Source organism: Phoenix dactylifera, chromosome 3 (assembly GCF_051530095.1).
Source record: "Phoenix dactylifera cultivar Ajwa chromosome 3, Ajwa_hap1_PhDact_Kaust_v1.1, whole genome shotgun sequence".
Taxonomy (NCBI): Eukaryota; Viridiplantae; Streptophyta; class Magnoliopsida; order Arecales; family Arecaceae; genus Phoenix; species Phoenix dactylifera.
The window spans coordinates 41,971,784-41,992,455 of NC_143192.1; the positions used below are offsets into that span (position 1 = coordinate 41,971,784).

Consider the following 20,672-nt stretch of genomic DNA (forward strand, 5'->3'; position numbering starts at 1 on the left):
TTTTTCTCTTGATGTGCACCTGATATTAATTATCATACTTACTATCCATACACTGTTGTCTCTTGACCCATACGTTGGGCCCTCCATGCTACATCATCAGCCCAATACTCATACAACATGCAGGGAAACCTCACTCCCATGCCGCTAGCTAATAAAAATTTGGCACGTCATATATGGTCCTGTCTACAGGACATCAGTGTCCACCTATCATTTGCTACGATTGATGTCGTCGTGTACGTGCATTGGCGTCGAGCACCTAATTGAACGTGTGCGTATTAAATGTCGGATCGGCTTTCTATTTTACCATATTTTTTAGCATTCATCTTAAAGCAGAAGTCTGATCCTATGATTAAAAAATAAAAAAAATAAATCGGGTGCAACAACCTCTTTCTTTCTTATTTTTGGAATATATTTTCTACTGGTAGATACTATATGACTAAGTGATGCACATTAAGTAAATTGATACATAGTTTTCAAAATATTATTTTTATTAGCGCACACTACATAGTGGAATGATATACACTAAACAAATTAAGTAATCAGATAAGACAATACATAGCTCTAGATAAATCGATATATAGTTTCTAAAATATAGTATTCATCAGTACCAATATATAGTGTACGATTTTCTAATTTTATCTAGCATAAGAAATTATATATACATATCATTTTTTAAATTTTATGAATATTTAGGTGCAAAAATTTTGAAAAAGAAAAAAAAAACTTGGAGGATGAGAAAAATCTAGGAAAGAAAAAAGAAAACAATGATGGATAGAGAGACATAGCGAGAAAGAAAAAAAGAATGTTATATGTGAAATACTAAAATAATAGGCTACTTCGCTTGTTAAAGCTGTACCTAATTTTGCCTAATTTTTGAGCTTTTATGGTAGGTACCAGAAGAAAAAAAAATCTAAAATAGAAAGCCCACCCCAACTGATTTTTGTTCCTTGTGTTCGTCCTATAAGCGGGGAAGTTGTGGGAAATAAAAACCACCCAAAATAAAACAAAACACCGGAGTCCAAAGATCCCGGTTCCGTCTCCTACCCTCAGATTTGATGCTTAAGCAACCTAACGGTTGTATCTTTTGCACAAAAGAGTAATTGATCTTCTTTCAAGACGTCGACCTTTGGATCACGTCTTACACAGATCTCAAATCACTCCGTAGTCCATCATTAACCAAGTGCATGGATCTCGAAGACGCTATTACGCGATCCAACGATGGATTCGCAGGAAGAAAGGTAAATCCTTCTTTCGCGTGCAAGATACAACCCCTATCCGTCCCAATCACTCACCGGGCCACTGCACAAGTCAAGGAAAAGCGGCAAACCCAGATACCGACCAAACCCCTCTTCCTCTCTTCTCAGCTTCCCTCTCCACTTACTCTTGCAACCAAAATTTCCTTCTCCCATCTCATAAGTAGGCGAATAGCCTTGACCACTCCCCTGGTTGTTCGATAGGGAAGAGAAAAAAGAGAGAGAAATAAAGGTGATGGCGGAGGAGTCGTGCTGCGGGCTGATGTTCTGGGTGTATCTGCTGATATGCGCGGCGTTGGTGTCGTTCGCGGGGTTGATGTCCGGCCTCACCCTCGGCCTCATGTCCCTCAGCCTCATGGACCTCGAGGTCCTTGTCAAGGCCGGCCAGCCCGAGGACCGGAAGAGAGCCAGTAGTCCACCATTACTACTCTTCTTTCTCTCCTGTCTCTGCCTCCAGCTCCACTTTTTATTCTTTCTTCATCTCATCTTCTCCATGTGTTTGTGCTTTTGGGCGCAGCCAAGATTCTGCCCGTCGTCAAGAATCAGCATCTGCTGCTCTGCACCCTTCTCATCGGCAACTCCCTGGCCATGGAGGTCCCACCCTCGCTCTCGTCCTTTTCTTGGATTATTAGGTTTGAGGATTTTGGTGCTGCAGATAACCTCTTCGTCATATTCAGGCTTTGCCCATATTTCTTGATTCTTTGGTTCCGGCGTGGGGGGCGATACTGATATCCGTGACCCTTATCTTGGCTTTTGGTGAGGTAATTTCTTGAATGTTTGCTCACTTATTTCAGAGGGTTGGAACTTTGGGACCGGAGATCAGTTTCTTGACGGGAGCATATTTGCTTTTCATTAACCTATAGAGGGGAGATACATGATTTGATCTCTTGTTGGTTTTCAAGATAATTCCGCAAGCAGTGTGTTCACGCTATGGATTGAGCGTGGGAGCCAAGCTGGCTGGGGTTGTTCGAGTGCTTTTGGTGGTCTTCTTCCCCGTATCTTATCCTATTAGTAAGGTAACTCCTCCTTGCTTTGATTTATTCAGAATTAGAATCATGGATTTGAAACTTTTAAGGGTGATTTAATTCATTATCTTCTGCAACCTCTACCATGGTAGAAGTTTGTGGCATTTTACTAGCCTCGATTAGATTGGTCTACTCTTTGAATAACATCAAACGATGGAGACCTTGATCAAACATGAAAACCATGTGAATGGCAACCCAATTTTGGAAAGATATAATATTTGAAAATTTCCTTTTAATTTTGAAGTGCTGGAGGTACATGCTTGTTTCAGGAGAAAAGAAACTACATACGAACCACACATATACCCCTGCCATCCTCATCTTACTTGACACATGATACATGGTCCAGTTTGATAGTCGGCTTGCATATGCAAATGATGGACTATTTTAGTAATTCACAGTACTTATTTGTCTAACATACGCAAATGATGGAGTATTTTAGCAATTCAGAATATACATGACTTTTAAATTGTGTTTAAAACATGGAGTAAGGTTTATCAACAAAAGAATTGAGGAAAAACAGTTTTGGAATTAGTGCAACTTTACTGTTCCTATCTTCCCATACATGTTTTTCTTTACAGTCTTCTAAGTGATGATTAACTCACTTCCTTTGGCTATAAGCCATTACTAATGGTTCTACAATCATTCTTCACAAAATGTCAACTAAGACAGTACCACAATGCAAGGTGCGACAATACTTGAAAGCAGCATCTATTTTGATCATATCCATTTTCAAGGTTTTCTAAGAGTCAGCCTTCACTGGGCTTCATGTTCTCAAAGTTGCTGAGAATCTCTTAGGCTTGCTTCTATTGTTTACTTGTTTCAACTTTAAGGATGACGACCTTTTCTTTTAAGTGCAAAACATACTTGAAGTAATCTTCAGACCGTCTATTACTTGTCTGGGTTAAATATATCTAATGAAATGCATGCATTGTTTGTTATTGATGGCACCAGGTCATCTTTTTTTTTTTTTTTTGCATTTCCTCTTTTTCCATAATTCTGAAAATCATATGCCCATGGGTCCCACTTGACCTAGGTTAATCATTAATGCAAACATGCATACTAAGAGAAATCTTAATGACTTCATCTTAAGATACTTGTCTGTCTTTATCCAGTCTTCCTATGTTTCCTTATGCTTCTGTAGAATTGATACTTGATATTTTAATATCGATGCTCTTTACAGCTGTTGGACTGGATTCTGGGAAAAGGGCACTTTGCACTAATGAGGAGGGCTGAGTTGAAGACGCTGGTGGATATGCATGGAAATGAGGTTGGCTTTATCTCATACTTCATTACTATTTGTCGAGTGTTTTAACTAAGAAGAAGATTATTTATAGTAAGACCTATTAAGACTGGACACTTTATTGCACATAAGCCATTTATCTAATGTATGATATGATTTGATGTGACGGGTAATTGATTATGAGTCTGCTCAGGTCCACACACATATTTATAGTGACTATGTATAGTGACATAATTTAAAAGGTCAAGAGAAGTTTATAATCATTAGGTGTAACCCTTTATGTATCAAGCAGGCTAACGAATGTGAAATCCTCAAACCATTGGAATCTCCATCTTTATATGCGAACAGTAGTATATGTTTCATGAATTGCAACATGCAACTGGAATGAACTTATCAATTAGAAATAGAAAGTTGGTCTTGATAAAATAAAGACATGCCATTCATCTAAATACTTGTGTGAAGAAATGAAAAAGGTTTTCCAAACTGATAACCTTATGAATAGAAGAAAGAAGTCGTGTATGTTTTGATGCTTATGTATTTCAGAAGAAAGATAACAGTAGCATTGTCTAAAGGTGTATGAAAACTAAAGCAATAACTAGAGGCGGCTTATCTTGTGCAATCTTGTGACAAAATCAGACTAAGCTAACATGCAAGACCATAACAGTTTCGCACCATCAAGATGAGGTCCCAATATTGAGCTTTTACAGTCTTACCATTGAAACAGAATATTCTCCGTGGAAGAAAAATCTTGATGCATTTGTGAAATAATTTATCAATTAAAAGCAATATGATACAGCTGAATTCTTCGAATATGTGATTTTCATATTGTTATTTTATGTGCGGGCAGTTGCAAAATTTGGGGAGATTTTTGCTATATGATAAGATATTGCTTTCATTAGTAAAATTAATTCCAATGATAGCATGGAATTGATTTCCAGGTTCTTGATTGTAGCTTTGGCGATCTAACAGTTTCTTCCTTTTCAAATAATTACCACTGAATTAGTTGCCTTTTTTCCTTCTCCTGTCTCCAACTAGTTTTGTTCAATAACTATATCACAAAAATTTATTCATCGCCAACTTTTAAATAAGTCTCTGAATCTTGTCCAGAGATTGATGGTGTTTAGTCTGGACACCCTGTGGTCTCGAAGAAGTTTGTTCCTGTCTTAAATCCCTCATTCTTTTATTACTTCTGTCTATTGATAAATAGTGCTCAGATAAATGGATCTCTCTCATTTTGTTATGGGTCTTCTTAAACCTTCTATGTTGCTGTGTGTGTCTTTATCTACTTTGTCTGTACAATTCTTAGGTGCTAGTTTTGGTGATTTTGGCTCATTCCTTGGCACCTTTATCACTCTACCTCTTCTCATAATCTCTATCTTTAATTTATTACGTGAGGATCCTTAATAGATCTATGCCACCTTTTTGGTTTTATTTTTATTCTTATCTTTTATTATTAATTTTTTTCAGCATTTTATTACATCACCTTTCTCCTTTTTTAGTCTCATGTGGCTTATCAAGTTTTCGACATTTGGTCTCTATGTGTCTTCGTAATTGGCTTTCTACGTGTTTGCTTCATTGCCTACAGTATATGACCCATCATATTTCAACCTGCAATCATGGCAACTCTACAACATTGTGATGATGGATACAACTATTCATGTTGATCCAAAGGATTGTGGCATGTGAGACATGGTGTGCAATTACCATAAATGCCTATCATAGTCAATTCTATCTTCATTGTATATCTGCACTTTCTTTGATCATAATAATTTTGTCATGTGAAGCTCTTCATAATACTATATATAAATCTGATTTGTGTTAAACTTGCCCTTCCCTCCACTAATGTTTTGTTTATGACTTCTGTCAAATATTTCATATTTTAGCATGGTGACACATAACATCCAATTAAGAATGCGTAGATGAATATACGTAATGGTTTTGAGATTAAGTGTATTTTGTGCTTTTTTAATTAATCAAATTCAGCAGCAGAGAGTGTTCTTCTAATCTGCTTCTTTGAAGTTTTTGGATCTCCAGAGTTACAGATATTCATTTTATTAAGTCTTATTGTGTTTTATAATGTTATATACTCTGGATTTACATGTTCCGCATGTTTATGGGGGGCTACAACCTGTAGTAACTGTGTCCATATACGTAAGTGTGTATGTATACTATAGATGGACTTGTATACATATGTACAGAAACACATATGCATGCATGTAAAACATATGTATAAGGAGTCCTAGCAAAGATTTAATCAGAACAAAATACATAAGGGACCATTGAAAGTTGGGATCCACAATATTAACATGATTTTTACATATGAAATGCTTTTTGGATAACTATAATCATGGAGCCTTTTCCCAATTCCTAATCTCCAACTATTCCTGTTAGGGGCTACCTACGGTGTTATTGCAAGCTTTTTCAAATTCCTTTCTCACAACTTCTATCTGGTTAGCTTTAGTGCTCCTCTCCTCTTTCTAGAACCTTTACCACAAATTTGAGCTCCTTTTCTTGCCAGAGCTTCCTCAAGTTTTTGTTCTGCACATGGTATGCTGAATCGGCCCGTATCGGCCGGTTCAACCTGGGCCGGACTGGTCTGGTCCCTGACTGATCCGGTTCAAGCATAGAAAACGGTTGGGCCGAAACCGAGCGGTACAAGCCTGGTATCGGTGCAAACCAGACCGGTTCGCACGCCCTGGGCAGCGCACCTGCGTGGGCACGAGCTGGGAACCCCGCCTGTGCGCGGTTCCTTGTGCTTGAAACTGTGCCCGTGCGGGCACGCGATAGGCAGCACGCCTTGCGTGGGGCATTTAATGTCATAGAGTGGTACCGGTTTGAATCGGTCCGAACTCGAACCATACCGATCCAGTAAGCGATTGGTACACCTACCGGTACCGGTACGACGTACCTTAGTTCTGCATGCCTCTAACAGAAATCAGTTAATTTAAATGTTTATGATTTATTATAAGACAACAATTGGATTAATTTTTGGTATAGAAGTATTTGAATCCACTCAATGCTGGCTGATAACTATTTGAACTTGGAAGCTTGTATGCCACGATTGGTGGTCTTGGTTCTTAGTTTACATGGGTCACCATTGGTTCTTAACAGAAGTTGCATTCAACAACATATTCCTTGTTTTTTTTACATGACTTTTATCTAGTCCTCTTTTTTTACACTATATAAAATATTAATGCATCATATCAATTTGTTATACATGAGTGTCATGCACTCACAAACTATTTTATGTTGTAGACAATTAATTGTCTATGCATGTGTGCATGCATGAGAGTCTGTGCTTATTTTCTTCAAATAAATGGGGTGTGTGTGTGTGTGTGGAGGGGGGGGGGGCTCTTAACCCCTCACACCTTTTCAGAAAAAAAAAAGATTATGTGCTTATATATAGTAGGATGGCAAACGAACAATGAATTGAGAATATACATTAGAAAGGTTTAATCTTAACTGCAATGTATCTGAAACAGCTTATGATGGTAATGTTTAATTTTCTTGGTGTGCAGGCAGGAAAGGGTGGAGAGTTGACTCATGATGAAACCACTATTATTACTGGAGCATTACAGATGACCGAAAAGACTGCGAGAGATGCTATGACGAAAATATCCGATACCTTTTCCCTCGACATAAACTTTAATCTTGATATGTCTGTGCTTTTGTCCTGTTACTGTAAAATTGACTTTTACATATGTTCGTATTATTGACATTTATCTCTTTTTAGGTACACTATGGGTTTAATAATGACTAAAGGGCATAGTCGTGTGCCAATCTACTCTGGGAGCCCAACAAATATTATTGGCCTTATTTTGGTGAGTAAGATAGCTAGCTAATGAATATGTAAAATTTCTAAAAGCTTTGATCTTGAAATAAAACATGAGAACAATATCATTTGTAATATGAAGAAGTCTAAAATAGATTAGTGATAGTGTAAATATTTACATTATTTTTTCAATTATTATGCATCTCTTTTCCTTGAAAACTTAAAAAGTGAAATAATTATGTAATCTCTTTTCTGGTTATATCTGGTAGCATTTTAGTATGTAAATAATCGTTCTGTATAGAATATAGTGAAAGCCCTGGGGTTTACCACTCTTCTTGTCAAGGAATAGTGTTTTGGAGTAGAACTCTAAGTTGAGTAGGCTCCCTGCATGGATTGAGTGGACTTCTACTCTCAGTATGTCAAACCCTTTGAATTGGTTCTGTTCCTAACTTAGTCAACTTTAGGCAAAAATAGCTTGTTGGACCTGCCAATGAGACTAGAAAGCCAACCTTATCACACTTTTGCTCATGTAAGCAGGTAACATTTGCCAACTTTTCCTAGACTTACGAAGGGTTTTAGCATAGAAGTAACATGGCAGTCTGAAGCTTTGGATAAGATGTTTGAATTTTTTTAGGCCTACAAAGAGTCTTGGAAGAGGAGGAACATGATGGTTTGGTAGAATGAGCGATAGCTTTCAATGAAGTTTTTACCCGTATTGATGCAGAGAGAAAAGGAAGAAGGGGCAATTTGATCAATGTGGTTATACTTCAAAGATCAACACGCAAATAGAAGAAAATTGGATTGAAGAATTCTTCACTTAGTGAAAGAAATTCTCTCGAAAGAATTTTATTGATATCTCAACATCTGTCTGTTATAATGTATTACATATATATTTATAGGACATGATATGCTAACCCTAATTCAAGCATTAAACCCAATGCAGAATCATATTGAAAATAGGACTCGACAATAAGAAAACGTACTACAATTATTCTATTATAGATATGGAAACATGACTAAAATTTGATAATGTCTCTAATGAAAAATTTATAAAAAATCTGCCAAAAATCTCAAAATGTTGCCTATTGCAGTTTTTGATCACGAATCTGCTGGCTCTTGGCATAATCTAGCTGGTCATAGTGCCTGTTGGCTGCATCTTATGCCGCATTACTTATTTTACTTAATCGGAGTCTAACATGCATGCTTGAGTTATTTTGAGTTAAGGATTTAAATATTAGATATACTAGCCCATTTTTATGCTTGTATGTGCCATATAAGCTAGAATCAATAGTCAGTGTCTCCTTGAGACCATTGCATGGCTCAAGCTTCCTTGAACCAGCCCTTGATCAATCTCATATCGCGCGACATCAAGCTCAAAGCTGTTTTGCACCTTTCTTTTGCTTCTTTCTTTCTTTTTTTTTGGTTTCTGAATATTTAATTCATGAAATATGGCCCATCTAGCTTGAATAATGGTTAAAATAATTGCAATAAAAAAAGATAAAAATCAGGATTAAAAATGGTCATGCCACAAGGTGCACCGGTCAACGTAGCTGTGTTGGTAGGTATGCTATGTCAGGGTGGTATTTATCAATGACAAATATGGACCTCTACCTCTATTTTTTAAAACCTTTTTTTAGGAGATAACATTTTTTTTGTATGTTTTCAATTCAAAACTTTGTTTTTGGCCATAAATTTATACTATTTTCAGTTGTCATATTAATAATTATATTACTATTATATAGACTTTGCATAATTGTATAGTGCATGTAGTACACCGCAGATTAGTAATTCTGTCATATATGATACGACTAGTATGTTATAAAGTGGGGAACCGTGTTTTCATGATACATAAAATGAGAGATTTTAAAAGTAAGTGTAAACAGCTGGTAGTGGTCTTTGCCCCCTCTGCAGTATGAGCAACTGCAACCTTGATGGCTAGGCCTGAAATTGGTAAAACTGAATTTCTTATTCTTTATTTGCATGCTCTAGATTCTTTTAGTTGATGTCATTTTGATACTATGGCGTTCTGACTATTTATCTTGCTTTCAGGTTAAGAATCTGATCACTTGCCGACCTGAAGATGAGGTCCCTATTAGAAACGTTACCATCAGAAAAATTCCTAGGTATGGTTTTCCTTTTCTATACATAAGTCATATATATTTATTTATCTTAAGCACGAAAATTGCTTTGCTCTATTTTGTTTTGTAAACAGCAAGATGCATAGTGGAGGACAACATGTAAAACTTACTTTTGAGCGTATTAGAAAAGTCATATTTAAGCCTACCAAAACAAAACAAAGCAATATATCAGGAATAAACCCGTGGCGACCAGGAATAGATTAGCCTTTAGAGTGTTCACCTGTGAAAAGATCGACAGTTTGAGGTGATACTTGAATGCTGGCCGAGTGATGATATGCTAAGGTCATTGTGATAGAAAACTTATTGCAGGCCAATATATGCTTATCTTGCTTATATGATTTTCTGGATGAACCAGTTGATACACTGATTTGTGGGATTACAGAGCCTAAAAAACAATTTTAATTACAATCACAGGCCATAGCATGGCATGTTATCATTCTTAGATGTTGTATATTGGACTTGGTTCCTTCTTCCTACTTCTATGATTATTAGAAAGAATGGAGAAGCTAAAACTTTATTATCTTGGTAATATTGCCAACCTCTCAAATATACATTACAGGGCCTGTTCTTCAACGGAAGGGAATGAGCTTGTGACTTAGGCTTTTGTGAGATAATAGATAATACATTCTATCTGTTTATTAATTAAAGAACATGGAGGAAAAACTTATCTTGATAATTAAATATCTTCGGTCAAGGCCTGACAAGTTCTTGACTTGGGAGAATTTGCTTCAGGAACTTGGATTCCCTCTGGAATATTGGAAGTAGAAACCATGGAACAACAATGATCATGTCCGAGAAAGATATACCTCTTTCGGGATGAGCTGGTCTTTCGCCTATTGCATATCATATGTGATGAAACATCTGGTTAAATAAGTCCTGAACTCAAATGTGATTCAAAAGGATACTATTGAGTAATTATACATGTGACAAGTTCAGAAGATGAAACTATGTACCTCACAATGAAATGGCGAGAAAATGCACACCGCATAATATGATATTTCATACATCAGGTATGGCGAGAGATCATATTGGCATAGCATCATCTTAGGCTTTTGAACTTCGCTGTGATAACAATTGACGTAGGACAGCTTAGAGTTTAGGAATAAAGCACTTGATTAACACTTGGAGCACATGATTAAGTAATAGTTGGCCTGGTTTCTGGTCAAGATGACTCAATTATCTCAACTAAAGCGGTCATTAACCCTTGAAGCTCTTGATTCATGTCACTCAAAAGCTTGACTTCCAATTGCATCAATGATCTATTAAATAATTAGGTTCTTGAAGTTTTAATATGAAGTGCATTGCACGAAAGGTGGTTTTTCCTGATAAATTCAGACTACTGAAATATTCAAGTGTTGATACAATTTTTTTTGTGTCAGATTCCAGTTATTTTTATCTTCATATTCATCACATAATATTGTCTCATGACACGTTCTGTGTACCAGGGTATATGATGACCTTCCTCTCTACGACATACTGAACGAATTTCAAAAGGGCCACAGTCACATGGCTGTGGTTGTTAAACACAATAAGGATATTGGACAAACAACAGAAAAAAGCAAGAGCAATATTTTAGAGAATAGAATGAACCAGAATAGGAAACACATGCCAGCTGATGGTATTCCTGGTATGAATTATGACATCACACATTATTAAAGTTGGCATAATTGAATTATTACTTATAACTGAAATGTTATGTATTCGATCCCTTTTTATATGGAACCGCTTGTGCATAGTGAAAAACTAGTAATTTGTGTCGACAAGGTAGTGATTACTGATTTTCCAGGAGACGGATCTCAATTAGTTTTGACTGAGCATTTGGGTGTCATTACAAAAGCATCCCCTGTGAATAGTAATGTCCCTGATAGTCAGAGTCATGTGAAACGAAGCAACATGGAGAAACATGGAGAGGTGCGTTCACAATTGAAGAAGTCGGAGCGAGGACGGCATGACAATATTCTTGATGTTAATTTGGATCCCCTTCCAAGCTATTCAGTTGATGAAGAAGTGATTGGAATTATAACAATGGAAGATGTTATGGAGGAATTGCTACAGGTTGAAAATCTTTTAGCGGACAATATTTCTAATGATTTTTAAGACTAACCATGATGAAATATGCTTTATCTCGAATCTGATTGCTCCTATCATGATATATGTAGCCATTGTTTATACATTGCGTGTGCTTACATAACTGGCATTAACTTGACATGTAGATCTCCTGCTTCTGTTTGATATGCATTGTGGATCTGATTCTTCATCTATATTCCTGATTCTTTGGTCAGTAATTATGTACGTAAAGATGTAGATCCACCTTTGGGAGTTCCTAGTGCAATATTTACGAACTTTAGTTACACTAGCTTTTTAGTAGAGCAAGTAGAACATGCTTGTATCAATACAAGGTTCGTATAAGGTGAAGAAGAAAATCGATTTAAAACAGTCTCCAGTATAGTGTGGAGCCCATGCTCTTCCACTTGAAGATTACTAATGATGTAATAATAGATTTAGCTTTTCGTAAGTTAAGGTAAGATCTCTTTCACCCTGATACATACAGTTGCACATACACATACATACATATTGCTCTAAACATGGCATAATATTCTTTTGAATTGTTGTTGTTGACAGCTCTGCACAATGATGATATTGGTATACTGAATTTCTCTCAACTTCCAGTCAGGTTTATCTTGGTATTTATATATATCAATTGAATTATTATGTGATGCATGCAATTTTTGCTTTTCTTTCTTTTGTAAATCCAGAAACTGTAGTTTGTTGAGTGCACTTAATTTCTGGTTCATGGAACTGAATTTAGCAGTAAATGTATGTCTTCAAACTACGTTAAATTATTTCAAACATGAATTGAACCGGATTTTTTTAATCAAGTAGTTGGGTTTCCATAAAGATGGCCTCTTTGTTACATTATTCCATACATGAATGAAACCAGATTTTTCTAATAAAGTAATTGAGTTTGCAAAAGATGTTCTAATTTTGACATGCTTGACTCATCATTGGTTTCTTACACTCTGATGCTATCAGAAATTAAAATGCACATAATTTGAATTAACAGGTTAGTGTACAATCAAAATATAGATATTTGTTGAAGCACAAATACTGCAATGTTCAGGTATCATGACTTTGCTGCTTCTCGAAGTGCATGACTTGATGGATGCTAATCCATTTGAGTTGTATGGCTTACTGAAAATCTAACTTAGAGCACAATCCAGGATCAACTTTTCTATAAGCCAGTCATTTTTAAGGTGACAGAAAGTAGTTTTATCCCTGATCACAAAAAATGATTTAGACTTTTGAGTTATGCTAGAATTCTTTGGGTTTCTTTTTTCTTTTTTTTTTGCTTAAAGCAACTAATTTTTTCTTAGGTTAAGTAACTCTACCAATATATGGAGGGGAACGTTTTGAGATTTTATCATTTTACTTGTTGAATTCTAAATTCTCTTCATGGTGATTCCATGTGATTATGTTCTCTTTTGTCCTTCTTTCTATTTGCTCCTTCCATCTCCTCTGTCCCATAACTTGCCTGCTTCACCAATAGACTCCATCATCTGGTCTTAAGGCAAAATGAAACAAGTTCTCTCAAGGTTAATGTGTCAGTGAATGCATATAGATAAGCTGGGATGATGTACAGAAGACTTTGAGAGTCATTAAGAAGATGGTTTCTAAGATAGAGCTAGATTACCTTGTTCTTCGTGTTTCGATGTTAAGGCTGCATTCTTTGGCCTAGCCTTTGCGTCCTTTGATTTAGGCTTTATAATGGGGCAATACCTTTTATCTTCTTCTCTATCTTCTTCCTTGAAACTAAAGTGAGATCTAATTTAAGTAGAACATGATATTATCTTATTTTGCCTGCACCTGACATTTGAAGGTTTTAAATGGTTTCTTCCAGATCCTTTATAATAAAGTAATTGAGTTTCCAAAAGATGTTCTAATTTTGACATGCTTGACTCATCATTGGTTTCTTACACTCTGATGCTATCAGAAATTAAAATGCACATAATTTGAATTAACAAGTCAGTGTACAATCAAAATATAGATATTTGTTGAAGCACAAATACTGCAATGTTCAGGTATTATGACTTTGCTGCTTCTCGAAGTGCATGACTTGATGGATGCTAATCCATTTGAGTTGTATGGCTTACTGGAAATCTAACTTCGAGCACAATCGAGGATCAACTTTTCCATAAGCCAGTAATTTAAGGTGACAGAAAGTAGTTTTATGCCTGATCACGAAAAATGATTTAGACTTTTGAGTTATGCTAGAATTCTTTGGGTTTCTTTTTTTTTTCTTAAAGAAACTATTTTTTTCTTAGGTTAAGTAACTCAACCAATATATGGAGGGGAACATTTTATGATTTTATCATTTTACTTGTTGAATTCTAAATTCTCTTCCTGGTGATTCCATGTGATTCTGTTCTCTTTTGTGCTTCTTTCTATTTGCTCTTTCCATCTCCTCTGTCCCATAACTTGCCTGCTTCACCAGTAGATTCCATCATCTGGTCTTAAGGCAAAATGAAACAAGTTCTCTCAAGGTTAATGTGTCAGTGAATGCATATAGATAAGCTGGGATGATGTACGGAAGACTTTGAGAGTCATTAAGAAGATGGTTTCTAAGATAGACTTTGAGACTTTGAGAGTCATTAATGTGTCTGTTGTTTGTGTTTCGATGTTAAGGCTGCATTCTTTGGCCTAGCCTTTGCGTCCTTTGATTTAGGCTTTATAATGGGGCAATACCTTTTATCTTCTTCTCTATCTTCTTCCTTGAAACTAAAGTGAGATTAAATTTAAGTAGAACATGATACTATCTTATTTTGCCTGCACCTGACATTTGAAGGTTTTAATGGTTTCCTCCATATCCTTTATAAGAAAGTAATTGAGTTTCCAAAAGATGTTCTAATTTTGACATGGTTGACTCATCATTGGTTTCTTACACTCTGATGCTATCAGAAATTAAAATGCACATAATTTGAATTAACAGGTCAATGTACAATCAAAATGTAGATATTTGTTGAAGCACGAATACTGCAATGTTCTGGTATCATGACTTTGCTGCTTCTCGAAGTGCATGACTTGATGGATGCTAATCCATTTGAGTTGTATGGCTTACTGGAAATCTAACTTAGAGCACAATCCAGGATCAACTTTTCTATAAGCCGGTCATTTAAGGTGATAGAAAGTAGTTTTATGCCTGATCACGAAAAATGATTTAGACTTTGGAGTTATGCTAGAATTCTTTGGGTTCCTTTTTTTTTTTTTTGCTTAAAACAACTAATTTTTTCTTAAGTTGAGTAACTCAACCAATATATGGAGGGGAACGTTTTGTGATTTTATCATTTTACTTGTTGAATTCTAAATTCTCTTCCTGGTGATTCCATGTGATTCTGTTCTCTTTTGTGCTTCTTTCTATTTGCTCCTTCCATCTCCTCTGTCCCATAACTTGCCTGCTTCACCAGTAGACTCCATCATCTGGTCTTAAGGTGAAATGAAACAAGTTCTCTCAAGGTTAATGTGTCAGTGAATGCATTTACATAAGCTGGGATGATGTACAGAAGACTTTGAGAGTCATTAAGAAGATAGTTTCTAAGATAGAGCTAGATTACCTTGTTGTTCGTGTTTCGATGTTAAGGCTGCATTCTTTGGCCTAGCCTTTGCGTCCTTTGATTTAGGCTTTATAATGGGGCAATACCTTTTATCTTCTTCTCTATCTTCTTCCTTGAAACTAAAGTGAGATTTAATTTAACTAGAACATGATATTATCTTATTTTGCCTGCACCTGACATTTGAAGGTTTTAAATGGTTTCCTCCAGATCCTTTATAATATTCCTACTTGAATTTGTTGCCTCTTCAACCTCATCTACACCCTTCTCTTTACAAAGAATTTTTAGTTTTGTTTTGTTTTTGTTTTTCTAAGCTGTAACTAGATTCTATGGATTACATGAAAGTATACGATATTATTTAGTATATATGTATCGCTACCTAGAATATCACCAAAAAAGGCTAATTAGAAAGCTATTAATTGGGGTCCTTGGCCCTACTTAAAAACCCAAGACCTCCCCAATGCATAATGATCTGAGAATAAACATATGCCTGCATAGGTCCTCACTCTCATCATTTAAGCCTTGATATCCTCTTTAGGGAAGAGTCCAATCGGAAATAGAAACACCATGATTGGATTGTAACTATAAGGGCCTTGTGCTGCAATGTCCCCTAGTCTATATGGGCTGTGGGCCGAGTTGGCTCTAAGATCATTTGTAACAATCTAGGATCTCAGAAGGTGAGCCAAAAAGTTATTAATGGAAGTTTTTGGCCCTGCATAAATACCCAAGATCTCCTTAATGCACAATTGAAGGGGGGCTAACCACATGCCTGCATGGGTCCTCATAATATGCACGAGTAATATATGATTGTCAAGTTTGACTTTGATTGAGGAAGACTGTCCTTTTGTCAATAGCTTTAGGTTGTTTTGATTAATGATTTAGATGATCTTGAGTTCAGAGTGTGAAGAAGAAGTTCCGCACTACCAAAGCAAATGTTGTAGGAGAAAAATCAATTGATTTTCTGAGTTTTCTTCCTTTGAAATACATAACTCAATGCCTATCTGTTTAATGTATTGAACACCTTATGGAGAATAGACAGCTACCTTTGCGCCTCATGACTTACTATTTGTAGATTTTTCCAAGTTATTTAGATGTCTAATGTTGCTGTGTGTGTTAAGAAAATTTAGGAGTAATGTAATCAAGCCAGGGATCTACGTATGGTCTATCTTCTACAGAATTTAAGAGATCGATGTTGGGCAGGCCACCTTAGCAAATTGTTGACGCATGTATTAATTATTTTAGTTAGTAATGTCTACGAGTGATCTACTTGGTTGGTGTAAGATCATCTTCCTAACCAATTTTCTATCCTTGTTCTTTTATTTATCGATTACTCTTGGGCCCAATTTCAATATGTGAAAATATTATTTTTCTACTTTACCAGGGTGTCCATATCCACAATCTAAAATAATTTTCTATAAATTTAGATAATAAACTTTTCTATCATACCATGATGTAGAGAATATGCAGATTCATTTGGGACAATAATTTGATATTTTACATGGAAAAAGCTACTGAAGGTTTTAACCATATATCTGATATATGAAAGAGCAAGACAGGTCGAATTCCAAGATTTTCAACATGTATTACAATTTACTTGTAAGAATTACGTAATATGATTCTTTTCATAGTATACGGTTACATTAGATTAGATTGCACCTTGTGAGGACCCGAAACTTGATTTACATGACAATAGTTATAAAACTGGATCGGCCTGGCTAGTTTGATTGGAAAACCGGTGAACCGGATCCCTGGCCAGTCTGGTTTTTACCTGGGACTGTAATTGTTTTTGGACTAGATAGAACCCGCCGACCCACCCATTTTCTTAGAAAAGGTGACCCGGTCCAAACCGAGTTCAAAAATTGTAACTAAAATGCATTTAAAACAGTATTCAAACCAGTGTCTTGTGAGAGGTTTCTAGCCGCTCAGCCATTGGAGTAGACTTTGGGTCGGTATGACTATGATTCTTAAAATATTTATGGTGGAACTCGTTCAACTATATTATCATATTTCGGTGATAATTTCAAAAGCTTAATAGATTCTACATATTTTCTATATTATATTTTTTAGTAAATTTAAAATAAATTATTCATCATTATTTTCTATTTATAATGCAATTAAACATTAATATAAAATATAGATCTATGTTATTTAAAGTGTACTTTAAAATAAACAATTCATCACTTATTATGCATATTTTTCTAATATTGTAGCTATTATTATTATTTTTTAATTATAACCTAGTCTGACTGATTGACCCTGCAGTTGGACCAATGATGCCGTGGCATGGACCCTTGACTGGGTCAGTCACCAGTTTGATTTTAATAACTATGGTGATGAGACCATGACTGTTAACTTGCATCAATCACCATGATGACATTGATGGGCCAGAAGCATCACCAAGAGAAATTAGCTGTTCTCAACAGAGAGGATTCAAGAGAATAGCTAAGAGGGAGAAAGTTAACAACATTAAGTATTTGTTCTATGGTTTGGATTTTTGCACTTTTTTAAAAAATACTATAAAGTATGAGGCTATTCATCATTATTCTTGATTTTTTGTATCCTCAAATTTTCATTTAATATAGTAGTTATGGTTTACTTTTTCAAGCGGTGATAAAAACAAGGGATATACTATTAGAAATTAAGTTGATTTTGGAAGAAACTATTAGTGTTGTTACAATATTGACCCCAATGGCCATACTTAGCTCGAACTTAAAATCAGATTGGATGAATTTGGGGTCCTGCACACAAATGCAAAAGCTTTGAAGAGTAAGATGTTTGGTGGTAGTCATATTGGTAACATGGAGAGATGTTTGTTGGTGATGAAGTCAATGCAGTTGCTTTCTTGGAGCTTGTTGTGAAGTGGGCAGGTAAGGAAGGTTTGCTGCTTGTATCTGTTTGTTACAGTGAAATAGGCTTTTTCACTTACAATAGTTGGCAGGTCAACTTGCAAGAATGATTGGACCATGATATGAAGTCAGAAGATAATCTGCTGTTTTTATCATCCAATTTTTATGTTATGATCAGTGGGGTATCTTGTTTCATCTGCTTTTAGGTTCCTGGCATCGTCAGTCTCCATTGGGTTGATTTTCAGAAAAGGATCCGTGCTGGATTCCTTATTTTTAGGAAATTTATATTCCTCATTTTGCATGCATTCTTTCAGGTGCTTGTGTCACTACAGGTATGGATATGTCCGAGACCATGCATGCATATTTATTGCTGTGTGCAGTTACAGCTGCACATTAACTGCCTACAGAGTCAGCAATTTTAGTATCATTTCATATCTTTTGAAAACAAATTCCCACCAAATTGATTTATATAGCACGAGTTCATTATGTCTTCCCTTTATTTTGTGATTGGCATGAGGGTTTCTCATTATGCTTATTAAAATTCATATGTTATAGTATATTTATACTGATCGTAGCATGCTAAAGCTAATACTTCTGTTTGAATTATCTTTGAAGGAAGAAATATTGGATGAAACAGACGAGTATGTTGATGTCCACAACAAGTAAGCCACAACCATGCGAATTCTCTGTTTTGCTGCAAAATTTCTTATTGTTTTCAAAGGGCTCATGGTTTCCTTTTTAGGATCAAAATAAATATGTTACCACCAGGAAGATCATCACCGAGATCTCCAGGAGCTGCATATATCTCTCATTTTGCACGACGAACGCCAACAGCTTCTCCCCTTTCTCCCTATCATCATACTGCCATGTCACGCTCACCTGTTTCTCCAAACGTTCAAGCTGCTGCTCCAACATCAACCATTTCAAATTCTCCTGGAAAGTCGTCGCCAAGTTCACCAGCTAATCATGCAGGCCTAAGCCACAATTCACCAGCTTCAAATCGAGTAAGTGGAATACTCTTCAGCTTTGCTTTGCGGGGGGTCATTCTTCCTGAATGTCTGAGAGCATTAATTGTTGATGCTGCTACTTTACTGGAACTTTTTATACTATGGAACTGTTCATTCAGTCATTTTGATTACTGCATTTTTTTCACTCTTTTAGTTGACTGATATCTATGTCACCATTCTTTGTCTCTGCTCTATTTTTTCTGGTTACTTTTGCCCCTGTTCTCTACTATGCAATTAACCTAAATTATTGTACATGGGGTGTTTCAGAAAGGGAATAGATATGTTGGTTCTCTTGTCATATAAGAGACTCGAAAAGGTTTCCGGCCTTCTATTTGGCATGCTGCATCTGGAAATGTGCTAGTCTCGCCACAACTACTACTCATAACCTGTAAATGTACTCCAAACACATATTAGTTGGATCATAAACCTTTAATTTCTGGTTCCTCTTTACAACCTTTCAAATTCACCAATAGAAGATAGGGTACTGTTTTTTCTTTAAAAAAAGGTACTTTACTGAATAAAACACCTCGTGTGGTCAGTATGTGGTTTGTGATAGAATTAGTTTTCGTGACTTTCTTGAATGGTGGTTGCATTTGTATGGTAGTACAATAACAATGTTACTTGAGATTGACTTTGATGAAGAGTACCTTACTACTTTCTTGAGTAGTTCTTATTGGTACCTTCATGGACAATGCTAGTAGTTCTTATTGGTACCTTAATTGACAATGCTTGTTTTTCCACGTGTTTGATTAGCTTTGCTGCAAACTAGCAGGTCTCGAGAAAATCATATGAGAAGCTACAAAAAAATGGAGAGAGCAAGGATTGATTGCCTATGCCGGCAAGTTGAAAGTCACTTAGTTATGAGTACATGGAGGTTATGATGGTGATATTATGTGGATGTTGGATCAATAGTTTTGGAATCACTATCAGATATTAATCTTAGCTCACTATGTAATATGTATATTGATTATTGCTTTTGTATATAGCATGTGTTGAAAAATCAGTCCAATTTGATGTTTTCATCATTTTAAATGTTTCTAATGACTACTTATGATAATTTTACTTTATTGAAAATGGGGGAAAGGAAAACATAGGTTGCAAATTGTGTTTTGAGAATGTCTCAATCATATCTGCAATCATGACAATTGTAGTGTCACCTTGCAAATGGCTTGATCATTTCTGTTCATTTTCCAAGTATTTAATGAATAATAATGTTTCCTCTTGGGAGTTTGTGGTGATATGGCACGATTTGTCATTACCATGTCAGAAATATCACAATCATCATGATCATCATTGTTCTCATTTAAGATTGAACAACAGTGCCAAGGTCAAAAACAGTAGTTTGATTGCCTTGTTAACCTTATTCCAAGTTTCTGGTGCATAACTCAGCCTTATTTGGTGCTTTCATTGTTGTAGTTTACCCAAACTGCTGAGATATGGATCAGATGTATATCCACCATATCCACATGCGTTTTATTATCATGCTATAAGGATATAATTTAAATGTAAATTTCAATGTTGATTATTGGTAAGGGAATACAGAAACAGGTTGGATATAAGTAAGAATAATAACAGTTGGCGATGAAATGAAGCAGGATAGCATTCATTGGCAACCTTCCGTTCAAAAAGGAACCGCATGAACTGTAATTGGATGCCAACAATGGCTATATCCGACATTAACAAATGTGGATTACTAAGGCATTCATACATGGGTTACCTAGGTATCAGGAAATGTCATCAATCTAAAACTAATAGCCGGATCCGATAAAATATGGGGATGTTTAA

General features: G+C 35.8%; 1 protein-coding gene across 1 annotated transcript; it reads left to right on the forward strand.

Moving 5' to 3' along the window:
• The first annotated feature begins 1,293 nt into the window (after positions 1-1,293).
• On the forward strand, positions 1,294-19,887 carry LOC103718490 (CBS domain protein with a domain protein (DUF21)). The gene is made up of 13 exons (XM_008807345.5): positions 1,294-1,663; positions 1,771-1,847; positions 1,931-2,014; positions 2,156-2,269; positions 3,459-3,545; positions 7,037-7,176; positions 7,252-7,339; positions 9,340-9,413; positions 10,874-11,055; positions 11,215-11,483; positions 18,496-18,542; positions 18,623-18,884; positions 19,660-19,887. The coding sequence occupies exons 1-13, from the start codon at positions 1,489-1,491 to the stop codon at positions 19,711-19,713; spliced, it is 1,653 nt and encodes a 550-aa protein (XP_008805567.1). The 5' UTR covers positions 1,294-1,488; the 3' UTR covers positions 19,714-19,887.
• Positions 19,888-20,672: the final 785 nt, after the last annotated feature.

Coding starts and splice junctions, on each gene's coding strand:
- LOC103718490 (XM_008807345.5), top strand. CDS start 1,489: ATGGCGGAGGAGTCGTGCTGCGGGCTGATGTTCTGGGTGTATCTGCTG. Junction 7,340..9,339: donor ATATTATTGGCCTTATTTTG/GTGAGTAAGATA, acceptor TCTTGCTTTCAG/GTTAAGAATCTGATCACTTG. Junction 18,543..18,622: donor TATGTTGATGTCCACAACAA/GTAAGCCACAAC, acceptor TTTCCTTTTTAG/GATCAAAATAAATATGTTAC.